General features: G+C 36.3%; 1 protein-coding gene and 1 pseudogene across 2 annotated transcripts; both read right to left on the reverse strand.

The window, feature by feature from the left end:
* Positions 1-517: 517 nt before the first annotated feature.
* LOC143573454 (uncharacterized) lies at positions 518-4,455 on the reverse strand. The gene is made up of 7 exons (XM_077058328.1): positions 3,427-4,455; positions 3,198-3,348; positions 2,940-3,101; positions 2,671-2,832; positions 2,455-2,604; positions 2,237-2,350; positions 518-2,156 (listed from the first exon to the last, which is right to left on the reverse strand). Exons 1-7 carry the CDS (start codon positions 4,305-4,307, stop codon positions 1,923-1,925), a joined length of 1,854 nt encoding a protein of 617 aa, XP_076914443.1. The 5' UTR covers positions 4,308-4,455; the 3' UTR covers positions 518-1,922.
* A 9,793-nt stretch (positions 4,456-14,248) lies between these two features.
* LOC143573457 (putative pentatricopeptide repeat-containing protein At3g13770, mitochondrial) lies at positions 14,249-16,439 on the reverse strand (annotated as a pseudogene). The gene is made up of 2 exons (XR_013142436.1): positions 16,050-16,439; positions 14,249-15,974 (listed from the first exon to the last, which is right to left on the reverse strand). The product of XR_013142436.1 is annotated as a putative pentatricopeptide repeat-containing protein At3g13770, mitochondrial (transcript).
* Between the last annotated feature and the right edge of the window lie 8,025 nt (positions 16,440-24,464).

The following is a 24,464-nucleotide window of genomic DNA, read 5'->3' on the forward strand; positions in this document are numbered from 1 at the left end:
TAGCCGCGGATCGTTAGGAACAAATACATTAAAATTTGGGACCATCAGTAACCAATTCGTTAGTTTGGACCGCCAATGATCAAAAGACAATAATTGAGACCAATAAAAACCAAATTTTCCTTTTATATATGATGTTAGAAACATCTTATCATCTTTTGTTAGAATTTGTTATTCCATTAAATTTATAATTATCACATAACAAATCACTAGTTGCATCTTTGTCGTTATTATGAAGAAATTGCGTAAAATTTACCACGTATTCGTATAAATATTATTTTAGAAAAAATAATTTGAAGTTATAAAATCATTTAATTTGATAAAATACAGTTTTTTTAAATTTAATTTAATTGTATTTTTTAAACATCCCGTGCATCACATGGGTTATAAAGCTAGTTATATAAATAAGCCAATTATTACAATTGGGGATAAAAATTTTAAATGTAAGGGTAATATACACTTTTGTTTAACACGATTTTAAAAGCTATGAAAGGAAAACACCACTTTTACCTGTTTTCCGAATCTAAATTCAGTTTCTAAAATTTCTTTTACATATTCCTCATGTTATTAAAAGTTTTAGATTTTAATTTCCGTTCCTTTAAATTTTAATATTTTTAAAAGATTCCATTTTCGAATTTGTGAACCAAATTGCTTCAAACCAATCCTGTGAATCCGATGGAGTTAGGTTTAGACGCATTAACTAGGCCGTGATCCATTTTACATACACGGAGTCGTGACCAACCCAAATTCATTGTACCTTATCATCACTTATCTCTATTTAATTTCCTTAAAACTCATAATAATAATAATACATAAAATTGTATATGATTACTTCTAGTTTAACAAGACAAGAGTATCTATCAATCGGCTAAAAGAAGACATAAAACGGTTTTCGTTCGATGAAGAATAGGGGGACGATGGTAGAATTACAATGGAAAAAATGGTGTACCTTATCGTTTTGAATAATCTTATATTTAGGTGTGTAATAAAATGATGCGTTTGTTGAATCGGTTCATGTAATTATGCGAGAACTAGTCACTTGCTAGTTGCCCTTTGGGTAGTACTATAAGTTGGGCCGTTCAAAAGAAAGGAAAAATTATAATCTAATACGTTCTAGTTTAATTTCATTTATGGTTGAATTAAAAAAAATCGTCATGTTCGTAAAATTATGATACACTTAAAGGTATAACCAAACGAATCAACGATACTAACCCAATTTATTCGGTTTTGTTAAAATTTATTAGTAACCTCAATATGGATAGTCACCTTTCAACAACCTATACACCAAGAGTAATAATGTTATATTCTATGGTTACAAGACACGATATCATAAGTGGCTAGTATCATGGTGACGTGAACAAGCAAGCAACCAGAACCACCAATGATACAATGCCTAGACCCATGGCTGGACCACTTGACCAAGTGATTTCTGATAGCACACTAGCTCATCACCAACAGCATGACCCGCATCATAAATAAGCCCCCATGTAGGAACCACACGTCCACATTTCATCTATGGATCTCACATTATAATCCATGTAGTAAACTCGATATCGCATCGTCAATAGAAATCATTATCCTATAGGAAATTTGCACCTATGTGGGGCCCACATTATAAGCAGCATCGTAAATTTGCGTATGCGGGGCCCACATAACAGGGACAGAATGTGGATAGCATTCTTATATAAGTGGTTAAAATGGTTATTTCATATATGATACATATACTTTTTCTTAAACAAAAAAAAACATGCTCTATAGTCCAAAAACCTATTCACAAGTTTCCAAAAAAACAAAAACTAAAAGAAACATAAGTAGGCTCTTTCCTATTACCCTCATTTTCCTAGATTTCAAGATACAGATTATTATTAGTATACTTATTGATCAAGGCAAGATACACGAGAACGATACCTTATGGCAGAAGTAACTCATGATGACCAAACCTCATGAAGAAGTTTGTACCTTGCACTTGCACCAACATAACTTGTATTATTTCCGTTTAGATTTCCATATATAAAGGCGGGAAACGAATCCATCACTTTAAGTTCATTATAAAATTTCTTGCCAATGTCGGTTGAAGAAGGAGGTTTATAAGTAATCGTTGCAGCCGGGTGAGGAAACATACTGGAACTGTCTTCTGATGATCTACCCGCAATCATACACTACACAAATTACAAAAAAATGCAATCAAGATATAAAATATGAAACATGCTTGTAAAATATGAAACAACTAAGATAATACCTCGGAATCAATCGCCTCAATTACAGTTTGGGGAACTGGATCTGGACAGAATTCATCTGGAGTAAAACTGGAGAGTATTTGCTTATGTAACCGAAGACTAATTGATGGGCACATCTAGTAACATTGTAAATAGAGATATATATGGTTAGTTCTGAGGATGACATATTTTGTTACAATGAGATATATATATATATATATATATGAGAAATATGGCAAACCTCGGTTCTAAGCGATCGATCCATAATCATGTCCTTGGGTACCATTAGAAGATTACTTAATGAATCAAGAAGATGGAACCATTTAAGTTCACCAGTTGTAGTGTCGTCTTCGGCGAACCTGTCAGTGAGCCATCTAGACCAGCTTCCAACCTGCCATGAAAGTTGATCATCATTAGCAATGAGTTTGATTCATCATTTATTTATTAAAATACATACCGCCTTTTTGAGTTGTGCCCCTGAGCCAAAACATAGATCACCAGCAGGAATAGGCAAAACTCTGGATACAGTTACAGGATCTGAAACAGAATCAGTTACAATTTCACGGAGAATGGCATTAAACATGGCTGCATCAAGTCTAGCAACACAGTGTTCCATTACCTGACCATAAAATATTAAAGATCTTATTATAAGTATTGATAAAAGTTTTGTTTATTTCAGTGGCATCGTCAATTATTTTATTTTATAAAGTATATAAAGTTAGTTACCACTTTTGCCAACTCTGGGAGGCAACCGCATTCGTGCCCCGTTGAGCGAACAGGACAAAGTCTCTTAAAAGCATCATAGAAAGCATTTTGCCATAGATTAATGGAAACGTTGATTTGTTGGTCACGCGAAGTTACATCTGTAAGCATATTAGGCATAAAGGTCTGCACCCATAAGACGATAACAATTTAGTAAACTAAAAGGTTGCTATTAATATCCTTATAAACATACAAAACTATGATGTGGTCGGAATATTGTACCTGACACCATATAGACTCAACAATCCGTGAAAAGATATCTGACTCGACTTTCTCAAGTTCAGCTGTGAAGGTTCTTGTTTCCTGTTTACTTTCAAATGCTTTGGTTATTAGTTCCCTCAATACAATAATGTTTGACCACCAGAAAGTTAACCTGCAAATTGAAACCTAAACTCAAAAAAAAAAAAAATAATGACGCCTTAAAACAAAATAAGTTAAACTGTTAAAGTACCTTGAAACATCATTCCCACAAGATGTCGATATCATAACAAGCCCCGATACGATGTTTTTCCCATTCGTATCACGCTTCTGTTGAGAAAAACGCTTGCCCGTGTGAATATATAGTTTAGATAGATGTTGAGCGGGCATGTGCACTTTATGTGCTGAGTCAGCATGTTCTTGTACTACCGAGTACAGAGACACTTCAAGAGCAGCGACTTCTCGTAACTCATCTTCAAGTTGCTCAATTCTCATTTCCATTTTTGCAATCCTTGGATCCGAATCCACTTTTGTTTCATGCTCGATGTTTTCCATAGCATCAAGCATTTCATCATCACTTCCGTCGCTGTGTACATCATCCAATATACTAACTTCCTTCGGTTCTTCAAGATCTTGACCATCAAATCCTTCAGATGAAATAGACGAGGGAGTCGATGGTGGTTTTGGATGAACTTTAAAACCGTTCGAGTCATTGGAAACATTAGATGGTGTGTTAATCTGTAAATGCAAGTCATGCTCGGTAACTGGTGAATCGCCACTAGAGGAAACAGTATCAGTGATGGTTTCAGAGTCTGATTCTTCCCGCCCGTTATTCGACTCCTTATCTAAATCCATGGACGGTTTGTCATTTCTAAATCTGCTAGCTTTGTCACTGTAGTTTACAACTAACTTTTCATTACTTTCATAGGGCTTTATATTCCTCTTTCTCTCGGGTACCGCATTATTGGAGTTTGATCTTGTAGATGAAGGTTTCTTATTCGCTTCCTTCGATCTCAATGTTTTGTTCGACTTTTCTTGCTGCAACTTAGCCTCCCGGTTCTCAACCTTTGCGGGACGTTTTGTTTGATTACTTGTTGAACTTCTCTTCTTATCAGTCTGCTTCATGCCTAACATACTGTCCCGTCTTCAACTGCATAAAAAGAAAAAAATATATATACCGATAAGATGTTAATATAACTCGACCAAAATGCAATAATCGGAATGTGAAATTGGAACAATATAGAAAGTGACATCTCATCTTACTTCACCGTGATACAATGTCGGTATCAATTACCAACAACAAACTAGTGAAACTAGACCTAACCATCTACTTAATGTTTAAGCAATCCATCCAGCCTTCGAATATTCACAATGAAGATTTATGAATGTGATTGCAGGTTTATGTTCTTGTATACCTTTACTTCATGTTTAAGCTATCTATCTAGCCTTAAAAGATGGATTTTAAAGTCATCATGTCCCACACCAAATATGATTCATAATTAGTAGAATCGAATTTGCTATCCTAATTGCACGTTTACCCGTCACTTTATTGTAAACAGTTTGATCTTCTTATATTAAAATATATATTTAAGCAATTGACTATACATAACATATATGATCCAAAACAGATCTGAATGAATCAACACGAATTTAATTCTCAATTGTAACTTTGAATCGAAATGAAACATATTAAACCGATCACAAGCAAAACTTACTTAGAAGCAGAAATTAATAAAAGTTACTTCAAAACTGAAACAAAACCCTAACAGAAGCACGAGCAGATCATCATATATAACACAATGCAATGCAACATTCGTAACGTTAATTAACATATTATTATTATTATTAAAAAGGAAATGAAAATATAAGGGAAGTGGGTACCGAATTATGCGCGTTGAGTTTGAATGAATATGGTGGTGTGCGAGTCAGTCAGTCTCGAATGTGGACTCCAAATTTATATGTACTTGTGGTTTGATGATAAATTGTTTCACAAATAAATAAGATGTTAAAACCCGGTTTAAAAGTTATATGGTTTTGATGAAACCCAAGACCCGTTTATTTTTTTTACTATAAAATTGGTTTTTTAATTATAAATAGTATTTATGAAAGTTAATAATAAACTTATGGTTTGATGAGACCAAGACCCGTTTATTTTTTTTACTATCAATTTGGTTTTTTAATTTAAATAATATATATATCTCTTTTAAAATAAATAAGATATTAATTTTTATTATATCCTATTTTATAAGATTTTTACATCAATAATTTGGTGAGAATAATTTTTAATTTAATGAGATGTTATAACCCGTTTAAGGAATATCTGGGTTTGGTAAGACTCATACTCATGAATTCGGGTCAAATGCATGAGAAGCCTCCATTTAAAAATTAAGCAAATCTGGTGACTCCAAAAAAAGGGGAGGCGACCACATCGCGACACATAAGATTTTTGTGTGTTCGTTTATATATATTATAGATAGATATATAGATATCTGTTTTTCATTCCTGCATTAATAATAAGAATAATAAGTAAGGAGTTTTAAATAGAAGATTGAGTTGATGTGACTGAGACATGTAACGTGATGGATGACATGTGGAAGGAACAATTAGATGAGCTGTAATGGTGTGAGTCTGGTTAGTCAGTTAGGCTGTCACTCGCGTCGGTGCTATCTAGACAATTGACCCGGTGGGTGTTTGTTTTCGGCTACGTTACGCCTTCCTTTGATTCCCTTCTTCTCTATTATTATTTTATATATATTTATTTTTATTATTATTATTATTATTATTATTATTATTCACTTTGTTAAATCAAACAACTTGTCTAGAGGCACTTTGGGATGTTGTGAAGTGAAATTAACACCCCTTTGAGAATCACATATTGTCATAACACTCCCCTACGAATGGAAACTTGATATCCATTGCATTTAAGTTGGCTTGTGTAGGTGGAGAATAGTCTTTGGAGTTTTGTGGTTTTTAACAAAAGTAAAGAGGAACCTTTATATGGTTGTAGTTAGATCTAGACGTGCACAAAAAAACCGGTTCCGGAACCTAACTGGTGGAACCGAACCGGAACCGGTTCCGGAACCAACCCGGTTGGTACAATACCCGGTTTGGGTATTTTTGTACCCGAAAATCGTACCCGGTTCTCATATTTGTATGTTAGTATCAGTTCCAACCCGGTTCCTACCCGGTTCTTAATTGTAACCGGTTCGGTTCGTACCCGGAAAAACCGGTTCCGGCGAGTTTTTTTTTGAAGAGTCAAACAAAAGTCAAAGTAGCCGTTGGAACCGGTTCCAACGGTAATATAGCCGTTGGAACCGGTTTTTTAGCCACCAATTAGCCGTTGGAACCGGTTCCAACGGTAATATAGCCGTTGGAACCGGTTTTTGAGAGACAATAGATCCGTTGGAACCGGTTCCAACGGTAATATAGCCGTTGGAACCGGTTTTTGATGCCCAAACCTATATATAACTTGTTTTCCACCACTAATTTCACCACCAAACTCAAAAACAAACTAAAATACTACTCCTTTAGCAAACCCGTTCCGTTACCCGACCATCCAACTAAATATTATTATGGCACCCATCAAAAAAACTAACAAGAAGGCTAAGAAGAGTGTTTTTGTTGCCCCCGTTCCTGTTACGGAGGACCCAAGGGTTGTTACGGTAGTCAACCATAACCGCAACCAAGACATATGGAAGAATTGGGATTTGATTGTGGATGACGAAGGTTATCAAAAGGCTCGTTGCAAACTATGTGGTTCAATATTAAAGCACAATTCCAACTCTACTTTGAGAAAGCACATCGAGAAGCCATATTGCAAGGCGTTGAAAGGGATTGGCGCGACCGATCAAATTGACTTGGGTAAAGATGGTACACTATTTCGTTACAACACGACTCAAGTTCAAGATGCCCAAACCTATATATAACTTGTTTTCCACCACTAATTTCACCACCAAACTCAAAAACAAACTAAAATACTACTCCTTTAGCAAACCCGTTCCGTTACCCGACCATCCAACTAAATATTATTATGGCACCCATCAAAAAAACTAACAAGAAGGCTAAGAAGAGTGTTTTTGTTGCCCCCGTTCCTGTTACGGAGGACCCAAGGGTTGTTACGGTAGTCAACCATAACCGCAACCAAGACATATGGAAGAATTGGGATTTGATTGTGGATGACGAAGGTTATCAAAAGGCTCGTTGCAAACTATGTGGTTCAATATTAAAGCACAATTCCAACTCTACTTTGAGAAAGCACATCGAGAAGCCATATTGCAAGGCGTTGAAAGGGATTGGCGCGACCGATCAAATTGACTTGGGTAAAGATGGTACACTATTTCGTTACAACACGACTCAAGTTCAAGATAGAATGACAAAGTTCGTTATTCAACGAGGTTTGCCGTTTAACCACTTTGATGACCCAGAGTTGACGTCGTTGATTCGCGAAACTCTACAACCGAGATACACACATGTAAGTCGTACTACCTTAAGACGTCATTGTATCAGGTTGTGGGAGTGTGCTAAAAAAGAGTTAATCGAGTCTTTTCATTCTTTAGAAGCCATGGTTAGTTTAACTACCGATGTTTGGTCGGCACCACACGGGTTGCCCGAATCATACATATGTGTCACCGCTCATTGGGTTGATCCGGTGACATGGCAATTGATGAAACGCACCATCGCTTTTGAAAACTTCCCGTTCCCACATACCGCCGAAAAATTGTTTGAATTACTTGATGAAGTTATAACGACTTACAACTTGAGAAATAAAATATTTTCGATTTCGTTTGACAACGCTTCAAACAATACTAAGGCGGCTGAAAAATTTATCATTAAATATTCACCACCTTGTTTCGGGGATTTTTTTCATGTCCGATGTGTTGCACATATCATCAACTTGGTTGTTCAAATAGGTCTTGACAATGAAAACATTTGTGATGATTTAAAATACTTTAGACTTATGTTACAAGATGTCTTCAAAAGTGGTAAAAGAAGACATCTTGAATATAAGAACTATTGCAAGTCGGTTGAAAGAAAGTATTTGGGGCCGAATTGGGACGTTCCAACCCGTTGGAACTCAACTTGTCATATGTTAAAGTGTGCTTTTGCCCAACGCCAAACTTTACAAGCTTTTCATAACAATCTTGTTGAAGAACGCGAGGCCGATATATTTCCGGAAAGTGTTTGGGTCCAAGTCGGTTATTTGTTGGAGTATCTTGACGTGTTCAAAAAGTCAACAACAAAATTATCGGGAGTCTATTACCCTACTAGTTGTTGGGTTTTGCAAGAATTGTACTATATGTCTTGTGTTTTTAAAAGCTTTGCGGAGAAGAACAAACTCTTTGAAAATATTGTTGCGGTGATGAAAGAAAAGTTCATAAAATATTTTGAAAATATACCGCCGGTCTTTACCTGTGCCGCCGCATTAAACCCCTATTGGAATGTTAATGGGGTTGAAACAACGATTGAGGAATTCGACAACTTAGGTATGCACGAGATTGACCCGAAGTTGTCGACGGAAGCGAAGGACAAGTTCAACAAAAACCTTCAAGACCTTTATGACCATTATTTTCAAATGTATGGTCCAAGCACGAGATCGTCTTTTGTGAAAAATACAACTAGTAGGCCGTGCAATGACTCACTTATAAACTTGATGAATGGGATTCGTGAATTGGCATCTAAGAGACAAAGAGGAAACACACCAAGTAGCGAACTTGGTCGATATAGTGGAGCAAACTATGTTGAGGGCGCAACGGTCGACGAAATTCGAAATATTGATTTGTTGGCTTGGTGGAAAGGTAAACAAAACGAATTTCCCATTCTATCCGCCATGGCTCGTGATTTGCTTGCCGTACAAGCCTCAACGGTTGCTTTCGAATCGGTTTTTTCTCTTAGTGGGAGGGTGTTATCTATGCGAAGAACAAAACTAACTCCCGAGTCTCTAGAGGTTTGCATTTGCCTATAAGACCATTTGGATGCGGTGGATCGTGTACAACACAAGGCGAACTTTGAAGACGAAATACCAATAGAGCGTCATATTCATGATGAGGAGGCGGAGGACGGGGTTTCTTCCGAAAACGAAGACGAGGGTGAAGACGAGAATGAAGACGAAGAAGAGTTGTAATTATTTGTTTTGGTAAAATTATTTGTAACTTGTTCAACTAATATTTAGTTTTGATTTGTTTTATTATAATTACTTTTGTTACTCATGATTAATTTTTGTTACTTTTTTAATAACGACGAACATTTTATTTATTTAAAAAATAACTATTACAAACATTATTAAAACATAAACGATACTAAACATAACAACTAAAACATAAAAAACAAAGTCCGTCGTTTTAATCCGGGAATACTTATTTTTGGGTTGTAGAGCCGGACGACTATCCCACTTCCGTTTTTTTTAGCATCCAAACTTCTTTTCTCTCGACAATACTTATTCATATGTTTTCGTAATGTCGAGTTGGACCCTGCTTTAAGAAACTTCGAGCAATATTTGCAACGTGCCAACTCATGTGAGTCGGTCATGAGACACAAATCATAATGAACCCAAACATCGGGGCATCTTGTTGTTTCGATCACCATAACAACGTCATCATTAGTTGCCATTTGTTGTCGGTTTAAGGTTAATTGTGGTTTGGAGTGTGTTTTATAGTTTTGGAAGTGGTTTAACAAGTACACAAACAAACCTTGCTATTTAGAGTAAAAAATAACCTATTTATAGTTAAAAAACCGGTTCCAACGGTCAAAAACGGCTATATAGCCGTTGGAATCGGTTCCTAACGGCTATAATATTTAAATTTCAAAAAAAACCGGTGGAACCTGTTTTTACGTAAAAACCGGTTCCGGTTCATACCCTACCCGGTTCTTAAAAGTTAGCATATCTGGGCATCGGTTCGGGTCGGGAACCGAACTGGTTCTTGATTGGAACCGGTGCCATTTTACAACCCGGTGTGAAAAAACCGGTTTCGAACCGGTTCGGGTTTTCTAGTTGAACCCGATTTGTGCACCTCTAGTTAGATCAACTATGATAGATGGGACAGATTGAGGGCTATCAAAAAGTCACAAGCACGCAAGATGTAGATAATAGAGATGAGGATGTTGTTAGATCAACTATAATAGAAGAGACAGACTATTGGGCTGATGGAGATAAGGCTATCAATAAGTAACAATCACGCAAGATGGAGATAAGGCTATCAATAAGTAACAAGCACGCAGGATGGAGATAAGCAGAGATGAGGATGTCAATGTGGATGTGTAGGAACACAATTTTAGATTATGATAACAAACGATGTTTGCCTACATCTCATTCTTCTTAGACGCTACCAATAGCTAGCTATTTGTGGTTTTGTGTGATTTATTGGGTATTGTTGTTAGTCTAAAGTCCATCAGAATTGGTTAAACAAAAGTTATTGATAACAAAACAGACTAATCAATTAACGACTTATAAAACATCAAGCAATGATCGTAAAATCAACATGACATTTGATCATCTAATAACACTTACCTAGTTAACTTTCCTAATCATAGAAACTAACATTACCTTATCAAAATAAGGAAAAAACTCACATGAATGTATATTTTCTAAAACATTTGACATATTCTTATTATTTTTAATATTCTTATTTGTAATTAAATTATACTTTTAATTACTTATTGGCATAGTTTAAGATATATAGAAGCGTATTATATATATTTTGTGTTCATTGTGGGGAAACACAATCGAAGTCAAAAGATACTTGTATCTTTGAATACTCATTAGATTCTTAAACTCACATGATTGGATGATAAAGTTGAATGCAAGTCTCTCAATATCTCACGAGAATTTGTTATTATTTGTAAATTGATATAAAATAATAAAAGTGTTTAAGGGTGTCAACACTTCGTAGTCACCATCCCTAGTTCCCTACCACCTTCATATACTCTCTCTACTACACATCTTAGAAAGTCATAAGTCATAACGATGAACCTATTTTATAGTTACTTTCTAAAACAACTAATGTATTTTGGTAAGAATATGTTTAGGCCACTTTATAGAATCCTACTAATGTGAACTGTTGCTAACTAAACAAAATATTTTGAGTAGCTAATGTGATTTTTCAAACCAGAGGGGCAATGAATGTAAGTTTAATGATAACAAAGGAATTACTTGATGTGGCTGGAGCACCTTCACATACTTGACCCAACAATTTGAATATCAACATTTTTTTATGTTATAGATATTTCCTAGTACGTTTACCGATAAATAAATAATAATACCTTAGTTAATTCCTTAATAGGAAAAAAAAAACATTCGCTGATGAAATCTATAGGATAAACCTTAATAACAGTCTAGTTACTCTAGTAAGGTCGGGTAATGAGTCAAAATGGGTTGCGATCGAACTAGGTAAAATAGAAAAAAACATGTCTTTAAAAAAAATCACAATTTGGTTGTATCAAAACGAGTTCTAATAAAAACTGATTCGCCTTGAAATTGATTGTGTTGAAAAGAGTTGTGAAAATTAGGTTTATCCACAAGTGATGATGCATGATAATACGAGCCTCAAAGGCAGTGACAATGACAGAGGGAACACGACGACAACTGTTATGCCGCATTGGCTGGGTGCATGTGCATGTGTGTGCGCGTGTTTTTTTTTTTGGGGGGGGGGGGGGGTTGGCAGGGTAGAGGAATGTGACGGCGACCATGTTCCCACATTGGCTAGGTGGAGGTGAGGGTGGCGGCGGCGATTACTTAATGATTGCCAAGGGCTCTTTGATAGACTTTTAATGATTCCATTAAAATGTTACATTTGAATCACTCAGAGGTAAGAGTGTCTGGTTCACTAAAATGACATCTTTTAATAGTTTATGAAGCCCGACGGATGTTACTTGTCTACTTCGATCCATTTTAAGTTGACAAGTTCTTTATAAAAACGATCTAAAGTGACAAATTGTGTAATTTGAATTGACCAAAATTTTGATAAACTTAAATTAATTCATAAAAAATCAATTCACCCAAATTAACTCCTTTCTCAGCGAATTATACATAGTTTTCTTCCATTAGGAATTTAGGATAATCAATAACAATCATGTTTCTCTTATAAAGTAAAGAACAAGAAAAAGATGCGAGTACTACTAAAATAATGATGTCATTACTCATTACTACTTTTTTTTCTTTGGGTCCCTAATGTACATGAACCAACGAAACAAATAAACATTTAATTATTATTATTATTATTATATAGTATCGTCATTATTACATCAGAAAAGTATCAATTCTTATGCTAGAATAATGTTTTATTATATAAAATAAAGACAAGTATATATATGTTAGTTGATAAGTTGCATTCATCCGCCAAACACATTCAAATAAAGAAAACCTGACTGATTCCCCTCAATAGGACATTGGTTTCAACATATGTGTAAGAATAAAAATTTGGCACTCGCTAACAAGACTACTGCCCGGTCATAAAAGTACGAGATGATGAGGCGTTGATCATAGAACTAGATTCATAGTTGTGATTAAAATTGCCTGATAGATTGTAAAAGACGCTAACGATGAGCAAAAAGAATGGGGAAAATGTTATAAATCAAAGGCATATCAAATCTATACCAAGTACATGGCAGATGTTTGCGCCAACATGTGAGAAAGTTGGTCAATAATCGCATATGAGAGCGCAATTATGCAGGGAGAACATAAAAACGAGTAACTATTACAAAAGAAAACATTACTACTTACAAGCGGTGTCCCCTGTTGTATCGAGAATTGTTTGCAGGAGTAGAGAGGGTACCTAAAAAAAGTCACTATCATCCACTGAAGCCTTGGATGCGTATGCTTTAAATAGGAGTGAAGAAACCATTTTGTAATTCACAGAAAGTCCTTTTGATTACATGGGGCCGGCTCATATGTGTGTGTGACTCTTATAGAATAATAGTTCCATCACTTAGATTTGTTATTTAACTTCCTCTGGTCATGGGGGTCACTAAATGTTGCCCTTGGCCGGCCGGCATACTCTTTTTAATCAGTAGTTTAATAGCAGCAATGTGACACTTTGCCTTGTAGAGGCCGGTCAATTTGGTCTCTGTTTAAAAGTAACTAGTAAATAATTCAAAATAGTTACCTAACTGGACTCAACTTCACCATCATCAAATAGCATTAAACATCATCACCGCCACCTCAACCACCTGCCACCATCGTCGATGTCTCCACCAACGGCGCCATCTGAACCAAACTGCAATTTGCTTTCTATAAAACCTGTGAGGTTTCAACTGAAGGTTGATTCTGATAAAATGGCTAAACGAGGCCTGCATTTGTTATTTAAACTTCCCTGTTCAGATTTCCAATTTTTGTTCAACTGGAATCATGCAATTGTTTTACCTTAAATCACACTCACTAGAGATGCAAATTTAACTTCCACTTCCAAACTTCCAATTGTTTTGTAATTTTTATTAGCTCTTTGCCACTACAGATACTTTTGTTTTCGAAAGAAAAAAAACATGATTATTTCAAGGTATCCAATGTTCCTTCATTTAGTAATGCAACCACCAAGAACACAGCCACCTCTACGTCGTCTCCTCCCTCGCGATTACCACCAATTGCCACCTTCTCTTCCGAGTTCCGCCAGCACCATTGCGACACCAACACCGTCGCTGCCCTGACCCTCGTGTCTTACTAGACGCAGTGAAAAAGTTTATCAGATGAACTCAAGTTAGCTTAGCAAATCCTATTGAGTCATATAGCCATATATTATTATTAAAATTTTAATGCTCTTATAGTCAATGTACACTTCCATTTCATATTTATTCATAACTATATGCCAATTAATTTATTTATTCAAAGAAAAGAGAACAGGCACATTATGTGTCACTATAAAAATAAATCACATTTTAGACTTTAGAATCTGTGATCGTAACTATTTATTATTTATATTCATGGTTATTGATTCTTCTGTATATGTATGAATTTGGAGGGAAAAGTTAAACTATTAGTACATATCTGCAAGGCTGGAACCTAGGATGGCATCATAATCTCCTTAATAATTCATTATATAATAATGCATATGAATATATGACATTTTGATTTTGTATTATATACTTCAAAATGAGTTTGTAATAATTACTTATATCTATTAGCATGTTGAGGCATTTAACAAAGAGAACACTGAAAGTCATCCGTTTGGAGATACTAAAACACTTGTTATCTTGAATGAAGAATAATATAATGCATCATTAAATAACAAAATAACACAAGATTTACCAGAGTACATGCTAACCTGGTTTGTTAAATTAAGGAAGCTGCAGCAGCGAGCATTGTGGGATCGGGTTTCCATAGTTTTTTTTTAACTACAGTCCTTTGGATCTGACATAATAGCCACGAAGACAAGTTGGTGATATACACCGTATGATTTTGCATCACCAATAATCTCCACATGAACAAACACCATTAACAATATGATGGAACCGATTTTTATCCCTCATAAACACTTCTCTTTCACACACTTGAGACACACCCGAAGGTTTTTCATTATCCTAATAGCCTTTCCTTCACGACTATAAATCAACCCAAAACACAATGCCAACTTTTCACTATGACCTAACACAATCTTCTCCTTTTGCTCATCATCCACATCATACAAAACACCACTCAAATTTGGACAATATCCATATTCCTTAACTTTCACTAAAAGTTCTTTCATTTTATCATAAACCTCATCAATTTTTGGATGTAACCGATCACCCGCGTGAAACGTATGAAGGGTTTGATCAATTTCAATCCAACTTTTTCCTGGATCCTTTGCAACCGCTTTCTCTTCCATCAAACTTCTGATACTTCTAACATCATTCCATCTTCCTTTAGAAGCAAACAAATTAGAAAGAATCACATAATTCCCCGGGTTTTCTGGTTCTGTATGTAAAAGCCTACGACCCGCAATTTCTCCAATTTCAACATTTGAATGCACCGAACAAGCCCCTAATAGAGATCCCCAAATAGCAGCATTTGGCTCAAAAGGCATCTTTTTTATAAACTCATATGCCTTTTCAACTTGACCCGCACGACCTAACAAATCAACTACACATCCATAATGTTCAATGTCGGGTACCACGCCGTCTCTTCCACTTACCATCTCATCAAAAACTTCTAACCCTAAATTCCCCATCTCTCCATGACTGCAGCCTGATAATATAGCCAAGAAAGTTACTTTATCAGGTTTGACTCGGTTTTCTTTTCTCATTAGTTCAAAAAGGTCAGCCATCTCTCTACCCATCCCGTGCTTACTGTATCCCACAAGCATTACGTTCCATGAAATAACGGTTCTCTCAGGCATTTTTTCAAACACCCTTCGTGCATAACTTAACTGGCCACATTTTGTGTACATATCAATGAGAGAATTCTGAAGAACCACATAAAATGGAAGCCCAGACCGAAGCGCGTGACAGTGAATTTGCTTTCCCATTTCATATGCTGCAAGTCCCGATACAGCAGTCAAAACGCTAGCATAGGTGACATAATTAGAAACTATTCCTTCCCTTAATAACCTACGGAACAACTCCAACGCTTCTTCATCAAGACCCAACTGGGCATAGCCCGATATAATGGCGGTCCAAGAAACAGTATCGCGTTCCGGAAGGTTTTCAAACACAAAACGGGCTTCATGGATTCCACCAGCCTTAGCACACATGTCAAGGAGAGAGACCCGACATATAAATGTGACTCGAAATTGTTTTTAATTATATGATTGTGGATTTGTCTCCCATGGTAAATTCCACTATTTCCAGTGCAAGATGTGAGTGCGGTTGCAAATGTGTACTCGTTCGGCTGGGTACCTGAAGAACCATACATACGGTTTAGTAAAAACGCTAACCAACGACGCAAGCTCATTAACAAAATAACATTAATACCTGATCTTAACATCTTTACAAAAAGATCCAAGGCATCAGAAGCATACCCTCTTTTCGAATAAGCAGACACCAAAGCGGTCCAAGAAACCACATTTCTGTGAGGCATTTCATCGAACACCTGGTGGGCATCCGACAAACAATCACATTTATCATAGAGAATAAGCAACCTTGTTACAAGATACACGGGGGGTTTATAGTGGGTTTTGATCATGTGTGCGTGAACCCTCTGACCACCTCTCACGGATTTGTGTTTAAGACAGTGGTTTAGCAGAGTGTCGTAGGCTTTGAAATTGATTTGAAGGCCTAACTTGGTCATATCGGTTAGTGCATAGTTGGGGTGACCGTTGGAGCACAGAGTTTGTAAATTTGTTAATAGCTCTTGTGTTGAAGCAAAGTGACGTGTACACAGTGAATAAAAGTGATGTCTGCTAACACCAGCCAAAAGATTGATTTTGCTGTTCATTTGCATAAGATATTATTATTAGAGCATCTCAGAAGCAGCATATACGTTTTTGTTTCAAACCGCCAACACAACATGCCACGTCATATTTTAAATCAACCTACAAAAATCTTTATTTCTACTCCAGTGGTTATTACAGGTTTGTGTTTCAAACTGTCACCTCATCACCTACTTTTCCCTACATAGTCAATTATTTCATCTTCAAATACTGGTTTGTGTTTTCAATACACTTCAATTCTGACACCCACCTCCAATGGTATAGGGCACCTGTGTTGAATTTCAAAACAGCCCCACATGGGATTCAAAATACCCCATTAGAGATGCCCTTATTATTATGAGGATAGAGAATTAAAGACAAAATAACCATCGGGATTAACTCATTAAGAGAAGGAGAATGTCTAGGGGTGTACACGGACGAACCTTGTTCGTGTCCGTCTGTTAAGCTTTTGACGGACAAACGGACGGTTCACGAATACTCTACCGAACGAAAATTCATGTCTATGTCCGTCCATTAAGAAATTGAGTTTGTCCGTGTCCGTTCGTTAATATTGTAACACTAATGGACAAACGGACATTAATGGACAAACGTACACTAACTCTAATGGATAAACAAACACATGAACATTAAAGGACAAACAAACATATGAACATTAATAGACACTAATGGACAACGAACGCTAATATCGTCATTATCGACGAACAAACATATACAAACCTATTAGTACGAACGCTACCGGACGGACATTATCCGACATAATCGAACGGGCGTTACCTGACGTTCACGGACACTATCGAAGGTACCTGGCATTTGTCCGTGTTCATCCATTAAGCTTACTGGACGAAATGATTTTGTCCATGTCCGGTTCCTTTATTAAACGGACAGACACAAACAAACTTTTTGTTGAACGGACGACTGGTCCGGTTCGCTTAAAGTCTTAAGAATGTCTTTGTAAAAATGTTAGTTAGTAATAGTATAATTATATTTCGTATATATTTATCACTTAAACCACTAGAAATATAGACATAAGTTAAAAGTACGAGCTTCAATTAGTTGGAGCCTTGGAGGTCAAAGGGTTCATTTTACCAATGGTCAATTTGTGTTCTGGATACTTGATAATTTTCTTTTCCTTCATGTGATAAGTTGATAGGTTGTTTTGTTATTGTTGGCTGTGTTTTCGTTAATGATCTGTCTTCTTTTGTGGTTGTAATAGTTTCCGTACGCTGTTCATATTGTATTGCTATTAGTTTTATCAAAAGGTGATCCGCACCAAGATCATCGACGGTTTGTCTTATGCTCTCCTTGGTAACCATGCTTCTTAAATAAAATAAAATAAAAGTATTATACTTCCCCCAAAAAAGGATAGAGATGCCCCGTCCCTTCTTTATGCACATCCATATACATAGCCAGACACAAAGGTGTACAATCCGGTAAAAATCAAGATAAATGGGGCATTGCAGTCGTCAATCAAGTGGCAAATGTGGCCGAGCACACTTGCTATTTGAAATTGTTTTTAAATAGTACTGCTTTTAGTCTTTATAAATACGTTTTTGTTTCTTCAAAAATATATTTATAAATCTAATAAATCAGAAAGAAACTTTGAGAGGAAAGTCATTCTTTCATCTAAAGATAATAACCTTACACACGTCATATATATATGCAAATACAACTTAACCCATAAATATTGGAGTATAATAAATCAGAGAGTGTTCGCTATTCATTACCCAGATTGAAGAACGGAAAATGATTCTTAAGCGATTTGTGCTGATAACGTCTAATAAACCAAAGAGAAATTTGGAGAGGAAAATCATTCATTCATCTAGAGATAATAATAACATTGTATACGTCAAACACACACACATAGAGGTGCACACAGAAACCTGTTAACCGGTTTGTACTAGATTTCATAACCGGTCCAATCCTAACCGGTTACTAACCGATCCTAACCGCCACTTAGTAACCAATTTATATTATTGATTTCAAAAGCGGTTATTAACCGGTTAGCCGATTATTTTATTATTATTTTATTAAAAATCGGAGTTTTTTCGGTTATTAACCGGTCCGGTCAAAACCGCTTCTCTAACCGGTCAAAACCGGTTACTACCTTACCCGAAAAACCGGTCTAACCGGTTAATTCTTGTAAAAAAACCGGTTAATGGTTAACCGATTTGTGCACCTCTACACACACGTAGGCAAGTACAACTAAACCCATAAAAAGTGGGCCGGGCCGCCGGGTTATAATATGGTCTGCATTTATATCAACAAACATATTTGTTTTGAGATTTTATATTCATTTTAGAGGTAATTTTTTTTTGGTTGTTCTACAAGGATTAACATAAATTATATAAAAATAATTGTATCAACAAAGTTTTAAAAGTGGAACACAAATAAAATATAATGTTACAGACAAAATAATTGAAGATACTTTATAACGGTAATCGGAAATATTTACATATGGTTTAAAAAAATCCATCACATTTATAAAAATATTAACACTTTTTGCTATATGTGCGTGTATAGTTCTTCACATAAAATGTGTTGATATAATAATAAAGTTGATATTATGATTTTTTATAAACATGATGATCAATAGGTATTGTATGGATAATTAACGAATTTGTATTTTACGCAAAATGAAGTAAATAAATTAAAATATCACCATTAGTTAGAAATAGTTAACATAACTTTTGATGAAACTGTAATAGTTCGACAAGATGTTTAAAATTATATGAAACTTTTTCTTAGCTTTTCTTAAAAATAAAACCCCTTTTAATTTAATAACCCAATAAAATTAACAATGAGAGAATGAAAATTTTAAGAAATACTTATTTTAGTAAATAGTTTTCATATCACCAACTTAGTAAAAATACTCTTTCGTCGTCCTCAAAAAACTCGTTCTTCTAATCAATGGGTGGATTTAATCAACCACGTGGTAGTATGATCAAATTTATTCTTTATGTATAACTAGTATTTTACCCGGCGCAACCATGTCAGAAAAACACAAGCGTTGTGAGTCCCGAGTGTTGATGCGGTAATTTTACGTGAATTCAATCGGTTTCAGTTACGTGTGTTATAATACCGAAACTAAAACAAAAAAAAAATGAAATTGAGATGGACCAACGGGGTGCGTAGCATTGGTTGGTAAAACTCGGGAGTTGGTAAAACCCGAGTGTTGTCGATCCCGAACGTTGAAGCGGTGAGTCTAGGCAAATTCTATAAAAACAGAGTCGTTACATTTGGTCGGTATCATCTATGTTTGTTAAGTCTTGGAACTAAACCTAAAAAATAGTTACGTCAAGTAACATTATTAAGACAAAAACATTGACGTTAGGCGACGACTCGATGCGAATTCAATCAGTATCAATTATGTTCATTACATGTACTAAAACTAAACCTAAAAAATAATTTCGTTATAAAAAATAAACAAATAAAACATTATTAAAAAACCTAATACAATAATCAATACATGGATAACTAAAAAAGGAAATAAAAGAGTAAAAAAGTTGCTACACAAAGGAGACTTGAACTTGGACATACAATGAGGATAAGACTTATGAAGCTTTTTATCAACTATCAAATCGACTCAACAATTTAAATTGTTCTTAAAGCTAATTATATAAATAGTCTAAGTCATAACCAGACCCGTCTCAACGCCCTCGGAGGCCTAAAGCTAACTAAAACGTTAAGGCCTTATTATTTTTTTTCTTTATGCGTATAGTGCTAGAAAGTATACAAGAATTATAGAATATTGATGATATGCCGTGATAATGAGTATGAAGCAATCATCCTTAACTTGTGGCTCATCATTGAGTTACTAATTCTAAAAGAACTCTACTTTCAAAATCTTATATACATATCTCTTATTTAAGATGGAGGCCCTATAAATCGGAAGGCCTAAAGCCATTGTCTCATTTAGCTTACCCATAAGACGCCCTCGGGTCATAACCTTAAAACTTCATGGCATCAAAGTTCTCAATTATACTAATGTATATGAATCATCGTATTAAGTTTATTTAATTAACGCTTTAGGGTTATATTTTGAAAAGAGTTGTCGGTCAAATGGTAAAAATATTATTTTATATATTAATAATATACATATGTGTAGGTTGTGAGTTATATGTCAAACAACGAGGACTAAAACTATAAATAAAAGAAAAGCTTGCACCTCACGTAACCCTACATCTATATATATATATACTGATCCTTCCTGCCGTAATATATTAATCTCACACAAACACAACTGTCTATCGATCGAAAATTAATCCTCCTGAACGTCCATGGCGCCATACTTCCTTCGTTCAGCATCTCGTGCCTGGACAGGTATGTCTTCTTCAACTTCATATGGCATTGTTTTTCGAGACTCACGTACTTTCATAACGGTAAACGCGGGGTTTGGTGATCGGGTGGATATAATAATTGACATGACATGGCAACGAGTCATGAAAACCCGAATTCATACTCGGTCAAAATCACCGATTACAATGAAGACATTATTACCATGCTGTATGATGATGACTTCCCTTATAGAGTTCTTCAACTGATTTACCAATCGAATAACGGATCCCTGGTCACGGGATACTTGGCTTATTCCCCTTACGGTCAAGTGTTGGATTATGTTATGAATAAAGATGAAGAAACACTAAGTGACCCGGGGCAGATTATAGATAATCTGGGGGTTAAGTAATGTTTCCCACGAAGATGAGGTCCAGCAGAGAAGGTTATTCTTCAGGTGACCTGCAAAACAGACACCGTAAGCTCGTCACTGAGAAGGGGGGGGGGTTCCTCCTTGTGACCACCCTCCGGCGTGAGAATCAGACTAGATTGCTCTGAATATAAGTGTATATTAAGAGATTGCTAGATAAGAATGAGATATCAGATGATGTCCTTACCATTCCAAGGTGTTGGAGTATTTATAGCCGAAGGTAGGTTTCTTAGAAGGTACAGCCGGCTGAATAGTATTCCTGTTCTACCAACAGTGGACTATGCACAGGCCATGCTGGTTGGTGGATAGGTTACGGCCGACAGTAACAAGGTCGGCTGTATACTGTTCCTTTACTGCCGGCTATGCACTGTTCCACCAACTGTAGGCTGCGCACGTCCCATAGTAAGGGTTGGTGAGTAGGCAGCGGCTAATAGTGACAAACAGTACTAGAGGGTGCTCCTCCTCGTACTGTTGTCGGTGAGCTGTCACCCTGTGATTGGTTCATGGGCTGTTCTGGTCAGATCGTCTGTTCTGCCCATACCTTAGTAGGTATAGTACAAAAGATCTTCCAGAAGCATACGGACTGGCTCATTTAGGCGGGAGTATTCCCGCCTTGCTCATTCCTTCATGTGACTACTGAAGTAGCTAATGCCTTGTGCGTGTAGCCTTGCTGTTAGTGCGGGTAGCCTTCCCTGATGGCTTGTATCCGCAGCTGCGGGAACAGGCGGGGTACTTCACCATTGGGAGGCTTTCCCTGCGGGTACAGCTGGCGTACTGCGCGTAAGGCTCTCTGAGCATGGTGGGTCCTGCGGAAGCAGTTGGTCGTTGCGCAGACGTCCCTGTTCCAGGTGAGTCTTGCGGGTCCAACTGGGCTCTGCTGGGACCTACCTCTTCAAAAGATGATTGTGAACAACTCGTATGGTCCGCAAAGTATATATTTTATTTTAAGCGTATTCTTGATGACGCACCCAAAGCGATTAAAGATGCTGTGAAGACAAGGAAATTAGCTAAAAGAAAATTAGAAGAAGATCAAGAGATATGTGTAATCCGTCAAGAAGAATATCAAGCGGGCCATATGATAGGAGATCTACCATGTGAACATAGTTTTCATGAAAAATGCATAAGGAAATGGTTGAACCCGGAGAGTGAGAAGAAAAGTTGTCCAACTTGTCGGACTAATGTGTTACGTTTTAGACCAAGTGTTGTGGAAGGGGTTAGTTAACGGCGTTTGACACTGCCACATGTGCGAAAGGGCATTAACTAACCAACCTAAAAATCAAGTATTATGGAGTGGGGTTAGTTGAACAAGAAGAATAAGAGAAGTATTGATGTTTCCTGTTTTACGTGCTAGTGTCATTTTTTTGATTGACTTAGTCACTTTAGTTGGATTTGTAATCGCTTGCCAACATTCTATTTGTCTTTGTTTTTAGTTAAAAACTAATTTCTGCTATGGAGTCTTAGAGATGGATACAAATGGCTATATGATTTGTCTTTATTTTTGTTTAAACAGGGTATATTACATTGAACCCAACTTTCCATGATTGTTATACGTTTACTCTATGCATTTTTACTCTTGAAAAGTCACGTACAACTTCCCATGGTTTAAAGCCTTTTGTCCTTTTACGTTATAACCACTTTTACAAACTTGTTATAAAAACATATGAAATTAGTAACTATCAAATACTATTTAATGCATTTTCTATAATGCACATAAAAGTGAAAATAGGTCCTATAAGGCCTATTGCATCTACTACCACCAATATGAAGCAAGTCATCTCAAATTCAAGTTTGGAAAGCTACACAAACACACACAAAATCATTACATAACCTAATCAATATAGCATCATAGGGATATCCGACGTTTAATGAGATAGTATAGTTCTAGACTAAAGCTAGCAAAAAACAAGACTGAGGTCGATAGGGGCATTACTAGTAATTGCTAAGGTGCTTTATAAAGTATTAACCACACTCATCTCCAGTCGTCTTTGTGATTTCATATTCATATACTATTCCCATATGCCATATCTCTTATTCAATGTTGCTATACGTCCAAGCTCTCCCCCATCGGTAGTTGGAAGCAAAACTGAGACTGGCTGTGATTGAAAGAAAAGGAAGCTAGGTGTGATAGGAGGGCACGGTTAAACAGATAAGCGAAGGCTCTCTCTCTCGCTCTGTGATCTTGTGTGAACTCCTTTCCGCCCATTATTGATCTTCACTCTAAGTGAGCAGGTCAAAGCAGTTGAGGTGATAGCAATAGTAAGCAGAGAAGCATAAGCAAAAGGTATTCAAAGAACTTTTGTGTAATAAAACTTCTTGGTCTCATTTCATTGGTCTCTAAGGCAAACTCTCGCTTAATCATTCATCGATCTTTTTCATTCTTCGTCGACTATGGACTTTGACGACTCTAGCTTCATCTTAGGGAAAGTAAAAATAAAAGCATCATTCACATCTTACAGTAATTTCTTAGGGACTCTAGATCATAGACTGGGATCACTCGAGATCAATGGCTATGCACTCTCCCGAATGCAAACATTGGCTTGTTAGATTTTCCTTTGAGCGAGTCGTTGACTACTCAATAGAAATGAAAGTAAGAAAACATGCATTTAGAGGGGTAGTTCGGGCAATGATCTGGTTTTTTGTTATTGGCACAAGTAGGTCCCTACTATCTAAGAACACTAGCAATGAGATCTTATCTATCTGACATAACATGCCTGCCGTTGCTTCAGTAAAATAGGTTGGTTAAGTAAATGTTGTTTATCTGATGTACCTCATAGTTGGGTTGTACCTTCCTTATGCTCCTTCTGCTTGATCGTTCTCTTATCCTTAGGGCTAAGAATAGAGTCCTTTCATACATTCTGAGAATCCAAAGAGAGAATCCACCACGCCAATTCGTATTATTCAAACGAAGGGATTCTCTAACCTGGCAGGCGATCGGGTGAGAAACATGCACTCAAAAAGATTTTAGTGAGCCTACGACAACCCTTGAAGTTAACGAAGGTACGCATAAGCAGGCGGGATTTGACGTTTCACAAACAAAGTATGTTTTTTATCCCTTTGCCTACATATATCACACCCCAACCTACAGCGGAAATGACGGGGCGTGAGCTGATTGCCACAGCTCTCAAGGCACTATCATACAATATCTATTAATTAAATTAAGTTTTCAAATAAATCAAATACAAACAAGTACATAATTCATAATCATACAACAATACAACTTATATCACAAATGATCTTGATTAATTATTTTCTAAC

The sequence above is a fragment of the Bidens hawaiensis genome, unplaced genomic scaffold (assembly GCF_021521415.1).
Source record: "Bidens hawaiensis isolate Kalapana, Puna unplaced genomic scaffold, B.hawaiensis_p1.1 tig00026427_1, whole genome shotgun sequence".
In the NCBI taxonomy this organism is placed as follows: Eukaryota; Viridiplantae; Streptophyta; class Magnoliopsida; order Asterales; family Asteraceae; genus Bidens; species Bidens hawaiensis.